This window comes from Mastomys coucha, chromosome X, assembly GCF_008632895.1.
Source record: "Mastomys coucha isolate ucsf_1 chromosome X, UCSF_Mcou_1, whole genome shotgun sequence".
Classification (NCBI taxonomy): Eukaryota; Metazoa; Chordata; class Mammalia; order Rodentia; family Muridae; genus Mastomys; species Mastomys coucha.
The window spans coordinates 85324141-85338331 of NC_045030.1; the positions used below are offsets into that span (position 1 = coordinate 85324141).

The 14191-nt window shown below is 34.1% G+C and overlaps 1 protein-coding gene and 1 pseudogene across 1 annotated transcript in view; one reads left to right on the forward strand and one right to left on the reverse strand.

Moving 5' to 3' along the window:
• Dmd (dystrophin) overlaps positions 1–14191 on the forward strand; it is a 2056279-nt gene that overhangs the window by 756487 nt on the left and 1285601 nt on the right. The window contains exons 21-24 of the mRNA XM_031364700.1: positions 8752–8897; positions 9837–10049; positions 12272–12385; positions 13484–13639. Of these exons, the coding sequence (XP_031220560.1) occupies positions 8752–8897; positions 9837–10049; positions 12272–12385; positions 13484–13639 (629 nt within the window). The remainder of the gene's footprint in view (positions 1–8751; positions 8898–9836; positions 10050–12271; positions 12386–13483; positions 13640–14191) is intronic.
• On the reverse strand, positions 2405–7452 carry LOC116090755 (annotated as a pseudogene).

Consider the following 14191-nt stretch of genomic DNA (forward strand, 5'->3'; position numbering starts at 1 on the left):
GGCTGGCTTGTCCTTCCTTCAGTCTCTGCTCCATAGTTAATCTCTGCAACTCCTTCTGTGGGTATTTAATTCGTCCTTTTAAGAAGGAATGAAATGTCTACCTTTTGGTCTTCCTTCTTCTTGAGTTCCTTGTGGAATGTGGGTTGTTCTTCCTGTATTCCAGACTTCTTCACTAATAACCATTTATCAGAGAGTGCATACCGTGTAATTCACATACCTTTTTGGAGAAACGTAGGCAGTTTTTCTAATTTTCAATGTAGTTGATATTAATTTTATTTTTAAGTGTGGGATGGTGGACTGTGAGAAGGAGCCTAGTAAGGTCAAGCTAAGAATTGAAGCCCAGAGGACCCTGAAGGGACTGTAAGAGCTTAGCCTGCTCCTAACGCCAGGCCCCTGTCACATAGCCACAAACCCCATAAAAAGAACTGTGGCTATCAGTCACATAAGGGTAGTGCTGTCAAGCCCCTGCACATGTAGCTGAGGCATCAGTAACATCTCAGACTAAGCCATTAGGAAATACGTATTGTCAGAGCCCAAACCACCCCCAAACTGTATATAAGAAGGTATCCAGAAGGAATAAATGTGTGTGGTGAGAATCTATTTCTGAGGGCATTGGTCAAAAGAGCTGTAACATTGCCTAAGAAGAGACTGCTTTCCTAAAGCTTTCACCACCAGAACCTCCCCTGGCAGTTCGCTCACTGGCTAATCAGCTCCCCCTGCCATCCCAGGCTCAGTCCCACTCCACTCAGCTCAGTGCAGCCAGTGCAGCATCTCAGAGCAACAGCTGCTTCTGGGGTAGCAGAGCCAGGGCAGTGGCAGCAGCAGCTATATCAGCGGCAGCAGAGGCAGCTGAGGCAATTCCACCTCCCTGCTCATGCCCTTTTCCCTTCCCTTGAAGCCTCCTACAGATAACTACCTCTGGTACACAGACCGGCACTTAAGTGTACATATTTATGGAGTACATTGTGAGAACTTAATAATTCAGCACACATATTTGATATACAATGGTCAAACTGGAACCAAGCCTGGATAATAAGAAATAAGCTCATTTTAATATTCTTTCGAAGGCACAAATAATATTTATTTCAGTGTTCAGTGAAGGTACTTAACCACATGAAATAAAAGCTTACATACACCAACTGTCATCCTGAGTGCACAGCAGCAGTGCCTCATAGTATTGGCACTGTCACAGCATTCAGCAGAAACACAAACACCCATATGCTTAGGCCAAATACCACTGTGGTCAAAGAAGCTACAAAGAAGTATTCTGGTACAGTGCCCCACTGTGAGAGCATTGCAATAGCATCCCATCTGCCATACAGATGCAGCTGATCATGAATACTCATTGAAGCCTCTGCAACACCTCACAGCTTTACACACATGACACAACTCATTTCACATTAGTAAAGACATCTTAAGAGTTTCCTACCTTCCTTTTATTTTTCTTTCTTTCTTTCTTCCTTTCTGCTTTTTTTCAAAAAAGATTCTCACTTTGGGTAAAGTAAAATGTCCCTTATTTACATATGTACAAAACTTTACTACTAGCTGCTCAAAATCTCTAGTTCTGGTTCTAACGGGTCTTTAAAGAGGAAAGAGTAATTCACTTGCCTACCCTTCCACCACACTAAGAAGCAATGATATTTAGGTGAGGAGAAACTCAAACCACTACTACTGCCTAGATCACATGCATAACGTTAGGTAGTTCTTGGTGTCAGTTTACCTGAAATTGCTATAGGACAACTCAGCCTATGTTACCCAGAATATGTACACAACCCTTCAAAAAACAAAGACTTACAAGCACTTTTAAAATCCTAGTTTTATTTACTTGCATATTCATCCACGAGATAGGTACACACTAAAAAATATTGTCCCCAAAATAAAAGAAATTCCAGCCGGGCGGTGGTGGCACACGCCTTTAATCCCAGCACTTGGGAGGCAGAGGCAGGTGGATTTCTGAGTTCGAGGCCAGCCTGGTCTACAGAGTGAGTTCCAGGACAGCCAGGGCTACACAGAGAAACCCTGTCTCGAAAAACCAAAAAAAAATAAATAAATAAAAATAAAAAAAAATAAAAAATATTCCTTTCCTTAGACATTTATGTGTATACTTTTTGAAGATGACTCATTCAAATAACTATATGTAAAAATTGCTTTATACAAAGTGTAGTTCTCTACTATATAGCAATATAAAATGATTACAATATTATTAGTCATTAAAGAACTAAATTCAAGAGTTGCAAACCATGACAACGAATACTCCCTTGTACAAGAGTCCATTTGGAAAGAAGTCAAGTAAATTTTGTAACAGAGTACATAAACACTTGAGCCAAGAGTGCAATAGGATGCACTACAGCCCTGCCTCCCCAGTGTTCTTTGTCTTGTCTGGGCAGGACAATGAACGTACTGCTCACTTTTTTAGTGGTTCTTCTTTTCCATTTAGTTCTTGATCAATTTGTTTGCTGTACTCTGGTATGCTGCACATACTCCATAGAAACAAGCTCCAACAGTTCTGCCAAATTAAAGATATATCTAACTTCTGACTGAATTTTTGAACTGATAAATGATCTTGTAACAGCCAGAAATATTTTCATAAACCAAGAATGGTGAACAATGATTAGAAACTTTAGGTTTTTCCTTAATCACCTGTCAATTTGCTGGTAGCATCTTCTGAACCATCCCAGACCGGGCATTTTCCTTCAAGTAGTTTCACCATTTAAGTCAATAATCATGTAGTACTCTGATACCAAGAGCTCTAACATGCCAATAACATATTTAAAGAGATTGTCCATTAAACATCTATAATTAGGCTGGCCACTTTTAAGCATAAAACAAACAGAAAATACAATGGCATTTAAGCCATTCCCATAATAACCTGCATGAGTAATAACTTTTGTAGGGTTTGGTTGCCTTCATATTCATACTGTGGTCCTGTTCTCTAGTTCTGAACATGTACCAGTGGTGTCCATCTCTTTCTTCTGTGGCTGTGTATTCAGTAATTGAGCCTTTCCTAATGACTTCAGTAGTTTTAGGTATGGAAGGATCATCTTCCTACTCAAACTCAGTCTGGGGCCATTAGTTTCTTATATGCTTTGTTTCCAATAACTTCTAATGAGCCAGGCTGGCTATGTGAAGCAGGTACATCTGGTATATCTGCTTCAATGCTGTCATCTTCTAGAAAAGGTATAGGAAAATCTTCATCCTGCCATTCTACTTTCAACTCTACATTTTCTACCCTCAGCCTGGATTCAATGTCAACGTACAACTCCTGGCAATCAAGGTAGGCAAGGTTCCTGGAGTAAGCTGCACCCCCCCCAACATGAGGTTGACTGCCAGGTTGCAGAAAATGGCACAGGGCAGAGCCTGCTGCCTTTGGTTGTCTGTGAAGGGACCCAGCGTTTCCCAGGTCTCAGCTCCAATTTAATATTCCTATACATTGAATCTAATGTTGAGGTTGTCTTTAACATAACCTACATATTTTACCAACTCTAGTATAACTGTTGTGTGTAATATGGTATATTGAAACCTCAACAATGAAATGTATGTATGAGTAACGAATGAGATTTAAAGACTTTTTAGAACTTAACGAAAATGAAAGCACAGCAAAGCCAAACTTATGGGACAAAATAAAAACAATGCTAAGAGGAAAACTTGGAGCTCTGAGTGCATCCATAAAGAAAGTGGAGAGATCATACAATAGCAGTTTAACAGCACATCTGAATGCTGTAGAACAAAAAAAGCAAATATACCCAAGAGGAGTAGATGGCAGGAAATAATCAAACTCATGGCTGTGGTCAACCAAAAAGAAACAACAACAAAAAAAATGAATCAAAGAATCAGCAAATCCAGGAGCTGGTTCTCTGAGAAAATCAACAAGATAAATAAACCCTTAGCAAGACTAACTAGAGGGCACAGAGAAAGTAACCAAATTTAAAACATCAGAAATGAAAAGGCAGACATAACAGAAACTGAGGAAAATTCAAAAAAATCATCAAATCCTACTACAAAAGCCTATACTCAACAAAACTGGAAAATTTAGATGAAACAGATGATTTTCTAGACAGATACCAGGTACCAAAGTTAAAATCAGGATCAGATCAACTAAATCTAAACTGTCCCATAACCACATAGGAAATAGATGCAGTCATTAAAAGTCTCAAAAAAAAAAAAAAAAAAAAAAAAGCAGGGCCAGATGATTTCAGTACAGAATTCTATCAGACCATTAAAGAAGACATAATACCAATAATTCTCAAACTATGCCACAAAATAGAAACAGAAGGAACATGACCTAATTTGTTCTATGAAGCCATAGTTACTCTGACATCTAAACCACACAAAGTCCCAACAAAGAAAGAGACCAATTTCACTTATGAATATCAATGCAAAATATTCAATAAGCTTCTTCCAAACCAGATCCATGAATACATCAAAACCATCATTCACCACAATCAAGTAGGCTTCATTCCTGAGATGCAAGGTTGGTTTAATATGCAAAAATCCACTAACATAATCCACTATATAAACAAAGTCAAAGGAAAAAAATCATATGATCATCTCATTAGATGCTGAAAAAGCCTTTGACAAAATACAATACCCCTTCATGCTAAAAGTCTTAGAAAGATCATGAATTCAAGGCCCATATCTAAACATAATAAGTGCAATATACAACAATCCAATAGTCAACATCAAACTAAATGTAGAGTAACTTGAAGCAATCCCACTAAAATTAGGGACAAGACAAGGATGCCCACTCACCATGTATCTCTTCAGCATACTACTTGATGTTTTAGCCAGAGCAACAACACAACAAATTGAGGTCAAAGGGATACACATATAAAAGGAAGAAGTCAAGATATCACTGTTTGCAGATGATATCATAGAATACATAAGTAACACTCAAAATTCTACCAGAGAACACCTGCAGCTGATAAACAACTTCAGCAAAGTGGCTGGATATAAAATTAACTCAAACAAATCAGTGGCCTTCCTCTACACAAAGGATAAACTGGCTGAGAAAGAAATTAGGGAAACAACACCCTTCACAATAGTTACAAATAATGTAAAATATCTTTGTGTAACTCTAGCCAAGCAAGTGAAAAATCTGTATGACAAGATCTGCAAGTCTCTGAAGAAAGAAATGAAAGACCTCAGAAGATGGAAAAATATCCCATGCTAATGATTTGGCAGGATTAATATAGTAAAAATGACCATCTTACCAAAAGCAATCTACAGATTCAATCCAATCACCATCAGTTCTTCACAGATGTAGAGCAATTCTCAGATTCATTTGGAATAACAAAAACCCAGGATAGCAACAAAATTAAAAATCTCAACAATGAAAGAACTTTTGGAATCACCATCCCTGAACAAACTGAGTAATAGTGGTAAAAACCACATTGTATTGGTACAGAGACTGGTAGATCAATGGAATAGAACTGAAAACCATAAATAAACCCACACACCTATGGTCACTTGATCTTGACAAAGAAGCCGAAGCTATACAGTAGAAAATAGGAAAGGATTTTCAACGAATGGTACAGTTTAAACTGGTAGTCAATATGCAGAAGAGAAGAGTTATCTGATACTCAATGTTGTTTGAAAGATCTCATAGATAATAACACTTTAATAGTAATAATAACAATAACAATCATCATCATCATCATCATCATCCAGTCATTCAAACTCTTGGGAAGGTATTTGCTTTCTCTTATTCCAGTACTACAATGTATATAATATCTTTTGGGTAGAACTTAGATTATTTTAATGTTTCTTTAGAATTCTATTCATTCATTTCTACATGAAACAATTTTCCTGTCTTTACTTCCTTTTCTTCTTTTTCTGTAACTGCCTCTGTCACTTCCAGTGTAGTCCACCGGTTTCTCCAATGCTCAATAGCTATTATTTTCAGTAATTATTAGTACATAGCTGGATTCAGCAATTAAAATTTAAACATCTAGAGATACTTAGAGCTTCACTTGCTGCATTTATAGTGTTCCAAGCATAGGGAAAGTAATTGCCTAAATAAGAAATCATGAACAGATTCCATTGTTTATTTCTTCCAAGCATGTTCTCATCCACATTTCTATCAATGATGTCTAAACTAAAAACTGAAGGGATTCACTGAAGGTACAAAATCTACAGCTGAGTTTACATCTAAGTTATACAAAATGAAGAATATCATTTCCTAATTGTCATGGTAATCAGACTGTTTTTATAAATCTAGGAGAAATAATTGTTACATATCATAAAATGTTGCCAGTTTCTTACTAATAAAAACACTTTTACTGATCTCTGTATGCATAATTCTCTACCCTGGCATATATTCATCATCTGAATACAATTTAAATGATTCATAAAATGTCTGGCAAACTTCTAATATATGTCATTTATTTTCCTCAACCATTACTGTGGGTGAAACATAAATTCTTTTCTAAAATATAAATATTCATGTCAAATTAAATCAATCTGTATGGAATCTCTGATCCACCCAACAAATAACTGATAAGCTACTATTTGGCTGCCTCAGACCTTTGCCACATTATAACTAATGCCTCCACTTACCATCACTATTCACCAGACTCCTGTGGTTTTATATATAATTAAGCAAATAAATTTGTGTGATCAATTGTGAAAAAAAATTATTGTTTATATGAAATAAAATACTAAGTCTGGGGTTAGTGGTTAAGTACACTACATTAGTCATCAAGAACACATAGTGCTCCTACTGAGGACCTGAATTCAGTTTTCAGCACCTATGTTAGACCACATACAACTGCCTGTAACTGCAGCTACAGTGCATCTGATGATTTATTCTGATATCTGCAGGCACATGTTGCATGGACTATCTTTCTTACACACATACACATATACACACAGGTACATATATACACATAGACACAGATACACACACACACACACGTACACACACATGTGCGCACACACATACACCAGGGATAATATAGTTTTTTTAAAATACATAATTAAAATACTATGAAATACTGAGCTTAAAAGCACCAAATAGGCTTTTAAAGAAAATAAAATTGGATATCAACTCTTAAGTAAGTACATATCTTTAAGGCTAATCTCCATTTCTGGTATTTCAGTTTGAATTTTTAAAGATCATATGCTAAAACCACCACAATCTTTAGAACAACTAATTAAATATGTCAAGAGGCTTTCTAGTTTTCTCATGTAGTATACAGGAAATTTATGCAAGGAAGTTATAAATACTACAAAATAAAAATATTCTCATAATTTTATTTCATATAGCTAAATGAATTTAGATTTGCCTTATGATTATTTCTTCTTTTCATAATGCATATGAATAATATGCATGCATGTGTGTGTGCATGTTCACATGTGTGAGTACATACACCTGTGCCTATCTGAATTCAATGCCAGAAATCCCTCATAATCACTCCTGCACTTTTCAGGCTCTATCAGTCCAAAGCAGAGCATACCAATATGGCTACTCACCTGATCAAGTGTATCTCTAAGTATCATCCTTTCTGCCATCCAAGGCTAGTAATTTCATGATAGCTATCATAAGTACCCACCATTTACATGGGTTCTAGGGATCCAAATCTTGGTCTTCACACTTGAAGCACTGAACCATTTTCCATCTCATCTTCATTATTTTAGTGTATGAAGAAAGTACTACTTCTGATTTGAAATATTAATTGTTATATTTTTCTGGGATACATTTGCATTAGATTATCCTACATTTATTATCATTTATCCTTTTCTTCTATATTCATTTAATATGTTTAATTTGAGACATCATTACATTTTTATTTTGTTGTGTCATTCAATTTGCTATGAAATCTATCCACTTAATTCTTTCAAAGTATTATAGTTTATTTTGCTTTAATGTGCTTTTATTATCCCTAAGATATATTCCACCATTACATTTTGAGTGTCTCATGTGTCCCAGACTTCCTCAAACTTTGTTGTGTAAATAACACTAGGCTAGTACTCTTGATCCTCTTGTCTCCACTTCCTAATTTCCAGTATTACAGACATGTGCCACCCTGTCCAACTTATTATTTTGTGGTTTGTAATTCTTTGCCAAGTTCTCAATAAATGGTCAGGTTCTATATAGATTTTGTTAATTCTTTGCAATAGATTTGTATACAGAGAAAAACTGAAAAACTAATGGATACTTTTCAGTAGTGGTTTTGGTTATGAAGATAGACAGCTTTGTTTATTATCCTGAATCTGATTATTAGTAGAAAAAATATAGTTGCCTATCTTTTCCAGGCTGAATTCCATTAACTTCAATGGCTTCACTAATATGTACCTCAGTGGTTTATCATACTAGAAGATAGGAATTTCTATTAGAGTTCCTGATACATAATAATCATTTATAAATAGGTTTAATTTAGTAAAATGGGTAATAGTCTTGTTTCTCCTAAGACAAAACCACCACAAAGATGGAGGTTTTCAAAATTTGATATACTTCTGTCTCCAAATAGAATCTGTATGATATTAGTAAAAAATACTCAGCATCTAACTGTATTTCTCAACCTTACAAATGAGTATATTTACTCAGAGTTTGGTGTGCTGATTTGAAACAACGTATCTTACAAATGTTCTTAATATTCCTGACACATTTTAGGTAAGAAGGCAGCTTCATAATAGTAACTAGACTCCATTATATTCCAAGCATATTGGTTAATACTTAAGATAATATAATTATATTTGCTGAAAAATATGACAGGGTTTATATTTATTTTATTATTATTCTCTTTCTTTAAGTCTTTGATGCATTACCGCCAATACGCTATCAGGAGACAATGAGCAGCATCCGGACGTGGATCCAGCAGTCAGAAAACAAACTCTCTACACCTCATCTTAGTGTTACTGAATATGAAATAATGGAGGAGAGACTTGGGAAATTACAGGTCTGTGGATATTTGAATATCATAAACAACAAAGAACATGTCTTATCAGTCAAGAGACTGTATTGATATATTAAACATAAGTAATGATAATAATGAAAAAGTAAAGATAATAATGAAAGAAATCACAGGATAGGAGTTGGAAAAATGAACAGGAGAATTTGACCAAAAAACATGACTTTTTCTTATTTCTTTCTATATATTATTTTATAAATATACACATATATGGATATTAATATTTAAATTAAAAATACTGTATAGTAAAGGAAAGCTATAATTTCCTTTTATATTTAGTCACATTTTAAGATATTAACTATGACTATTAAAATTAAATATTTTTATCATAATTACATTATTTATAACTTCTGATTTCTTTAAGCTTAGGTAAAATCAATGGATTTATATAATTAGTTAGAATTTAAATATTAACAAACTGTAACATTATGATTAAACACTTGATATTGAGTAGTTATTTTAATAGCCTAAGTCTGGAAATTAAATACTGGTAAGAGAAACTTCTGTGATGTGAGGAAATATGGAGACTAACTTTTTTGTCTCTAAATTTTTTTGTCTTCTAAAAAACCCATTTTGTATACTTATTCTTTAAAATCAGAATATATATTCTGATCATATGTTGCCTAATATTGGCTTAATAATGTTTCACTGTAGGTAAGTTAAAATATATTATACATATAATAAACATAATTATTAATAAATAGACATTCAGTAAAATTAGGTCTTCTAAATTTCTGGTTAAATAAAATATGCCCTGGAATATAATATAAATTACTCATAAGAACATATATGGATTGCTTTATCAGATATTCTACTTAGTTTAGATCTCTAAATAACATAAACTTTTATTTACCGTCTTCTTGATGTGAATGAAACTCATCAAGTATGCATTCATGAGTATAAATGCACTTCTGTTTTAATTTTGAGGCTCTGCAAAGTTCTTTGAAAGATCAGCAAAATGGCTTCAACTATCTGAGTGCCACTGTGAAGGAGATCGCTAAGAAAGCACCTTCAGAAATAAGCCAGAAATATCAGTCAGAATTTGAAGATATTGAGGGGCGCTGGAAGAAGCTTTCCACCCAGTTGGTGGAACATTGCCAAAAGCTAGAAGAACATATGAATAAACTTCGAAAATTTCAGGTAAGCCATGTTTCACTTTTGACTCATGAATACATGTTTAATTTCTGCTACATTTCCTTCCCTACAATGACTTCTATTAACGTAGTATTTCAGTAGTTCTAACACATTAATAATAACCTAGAAGGAGTGCAGTAATCCAACAATTACATTTGAGTCTGTAATTTCAAGATTGTTAATCTTACACGTTTTGTTTCTCTTAGTTGGCCATTTGTGGAATATAATAATATTAGAAAAGAAAGTTCAAAGATGTCTTGAGTTCATTTAAAGTTACTGGAACAGTGCAATTACTTCGATTTTGGTCCTGATAGTGACTTGGTCATTCTTGTATTTTATAGCTAAACCACTACCAAGAGTGTTAAATCCATGGCCTACATGTTTGCCTAAGGCTAGCATCATTGCAACCCACCCTAAAATGGAGCCTTTAAGAGAAAGTGTATTTGCTATCTATTTTCAGCTATTTTCAGCAACATAAAATCTTTTGTTCAAGAGCCCATCCTCTTTCATGCTCTCATCTTTTGATGGCATTGCATCCACATTTGGCTCTGAATCTGTTTCTGTCCATCCTGTTCCCTATCACTGTACCATCTTCTATTTAAAAAAAAAAATTATTATTGTTCCAAAGTTGTACCCCTGCCTGTTTTCCCCTCTCCAAGTTCTTCACTCCCCCCTGCTCCTCACCTATGAGAAGGATCTGCATTCACTGGCCTCTGTGGAGGTCCTTTCGCTTTTTCTTACCTTCCTCTTAATAAAACTGGCCTTCTAGAATTGTTTTATATACATTGTGATATGGCAAGTGATAAACTATATTGTTCACAGTTTTACCTTTTTCATATTTGCAATGTCCCTCTGTCATGCTGGATATTCTTTGATTGGGTATATTTGGTAGCAGATTAAGCATGTGTATCTGTGTCAAGCAATATAACTTATTAAGAAAGAACTCCATTAACAAGAGAAAGAGCCGATGAAACACCATTCTACAAGTGATCTCAGCTACTTTATGAACTTCAGAAACACAGTATTAAAGAAGTGAAAATGAGATCATTGCAAAATGAAGCAGATGCTCAGTTCATTAAATTGTGTTCAGTATTTCAGTCATAATTTATACATTAGAGAATGAATTTCATTGTTCAAAAATGTGGCACTATACTTTTGCACGTATTGGGATTAAATACATCACCAACAACAAAACAATTGTAAAGATCTGTTACAAGTGTTTTTTTTTTTTTAGAAAAAGAGAAAGCATAGTTATATTTCCATCTTCCAAACACTATCATGAAAGGGGGAGATCACTGACACAAATTTAGAGAAAGGATTTGAGTGGAAAAAGAATTAAATGAACCTAAGAAGAAATAATGCATTCATCAAGGAGTCATGGAGGGGAAATTAGCCTTGAATGATACCAGTAAGCTGATAAGGTTGAGATCCTAGTATTTAGTCAATAATTTTTAAAACTGTAGTTATTAACCATATTTTAATCATATTGAAAGGGGAATTTCTTGTGATGCATATATTTTAGAAAATATATGCATAAATAGATGCATAAATTTTAGAAAAAGAGACAATTATAACTTGACATTGTAATTGAATTATATGTAACTAAAGAAACGACAGAAGTACATAAATAAAAGTGTTACAGAAAAAGGTGGGAGGTGCTTGTCCATTTATATAGGACAAAAATACCATTGGTTGCCTAATCCTAATTTCTTATTGGTCAGGCCAATAAGAAATCAAGAGCTTTGCCTTTAAAGGTAAGAAAATCTTCCCTTAAAATCCCCAACTGAAGGGACTGTTTAAACTGTCAACTGCAGAAAACAAGTTGAAGTTCAGGTTTAGGGAAGCTATAAAGACACCATAGCACTGAGTTTATGTGCATATTTTGTTTTATGTATACTAAGGGTACATTGTTAGTATTATCATGAGTTGTTTTGACACTTCAAATTTCTCTAGAAGGGTATGATTTAATGTTATTGAGAGGAACATCATAAAACCACATTTGATATTAATCTTTATTTTTAACAATAGTAGACTTCATACACCAATATTCATAGTGTAGACCAAAAAAAGCAGTCTTAGTAAAAATATTGTTCTCTATAGAGCTACAATGAGACCTTCCTCAAACACAAGAATCGTTTTCTGACTTATGTGTGGCTATATCACCATGATAAACTATGTTAAAAACAATCAAAGCTTAGTAATGCCTTCAAATTGCTCTTTTATTCCAGAATCACATAAAAACCTTGCAGAAATGGATGGCTGAAGTTGATGTTTTCCTGAAAGAGGAATGGCCTGCCCTGGGGGATGCTGAAATTCTGAAAAAACAGCTCAAACAATGCAGAGTAAGATTGTATCTGATGTTTTGCAAATGATGTCTTTTATATGTCGTTTTTATAATTAGCTTAGTTGCTACTGGGACAGTTTCCAGTACCCTGAGCATATTTTTGGATGTCCTAACACATAGAGGTCATGAGTATTGAAGACATCCTTCAAGACCTTTGAAAACAAATAGTTTCTTTAGCCAAAATTTTGCAAATGCCAATATTGCCGTTTACTCTGGTCCCACTTCATAAACCTTAACACAAAAGTTAATATAATTTAAAGAAAAACTTTCAGCTATTTATTCTTACCTTAGGTTGTTATTCAAATGAGTATAATGATAGTATGTATCTCTGAGTATATGTCTGTGTTTGTATGTGTGTATCTGTGTGAGTGTGTATGATGTATCCATATTTGAGGAGTGCCTGAGGCCATTATCTGTGCCTTCCTCTCTTGCTTTTGTTGTTTTATTTTTTTGAGAAAAGTTCTTTCAGTGAAGCTGGAGCTCATCAGTTGCCTAAACTAGCTAGCCTGCAAGAATCGGGTATACATATTTTACCTTTGTATTCAATCAGTAGAATAAATGCACACAAAACTCTGGCTAAGATTTTAGGTACGTGTTCATATCTGAACTTATGTCCTCATTTCTTTGAAATAACTTTGTCAACTGAACCATCTCTTAAGCCCAGCAATATTCATTTTTGAACTGATATTCATTAGACTATTTATGTGCAAAATGCTAAAAGTAATCATTCTCTTTAAATAAACCTAAAAAGCAATCATGCCATCATCCTATAGATGATTATTGGAGTAACTTGCTTTTCAAAACCAAAATTATTTCGAAACTATTCATGTATGAAGCTCATTAATTTGACTCATTTCTAGGAAGAAATATTAAATATCAAATTTATCTGAAAGCTGTGAGCTATGTAGCAGACATACAGATAATTTGCTGCATAGCACAACAGTCACTGAATATTTTAAGAACCTTATATAAACAGTTTATATATTGTTCATCTTTTAATAGTCTAAATGCATGTACAATGTAATGATAAATATATGATAATAAAAATTATGTTGGTGCTTTTACATTCAGGTTAAACTACGCATTATTCCCTTAGCTTTTAGTTGGTGATATTCAAACAATCCAGCCCAGTTTAAACAGTGTTAATGAAGGTGGGCAGAAGATAAAGATTGAAGCTGAAATTGAGTTTGCATCCAGACTGGAGACAGAACTCAAAGAACTTAACACTCAGTGGGATCACATGTGCCGCCAGGTATGAGTAGTTCAATTCACTGTGGCTCCTTTCCATTAATTTAGTAAAGTTTCTGACAGTCTATCTTTCTCATTATCTTTATTTAAAACTTTGTTCCTGAAAATATTGTTTGTCAAAACATGTTTATTTCAAATGAGTTTTGTTTCTTCTAACATATAGGACTATTTTATGGTCTATGTATTCAAAAGTAATTAATTGGGATACAAAAAATAAATTTTACTGAAAATGTATAGGTTTCTTTAATTGAGTTAATGAGAGTACTATACAGATATATATTATGTATAATATCTATTATATAAGCTTATTTCTGCACTATGTATACATTACATAAAACATATAATATAATATATATAACACATACAACATAATATATATTATATATGTATTGGCTGGTTTTGTGTGTTAATTTGACACAGGCTGGAGTTAGGAACACAGAAAAGGAAGTTTCAGTTGGGGAAGTGCCTCCATGAGATCCAGATGTGGAGCATTTTCTCAATTGGTGATCAAGGGGGTAGGGCCCCTTGTGGGTGGTGCCATCCCTGGGCTGGAAGT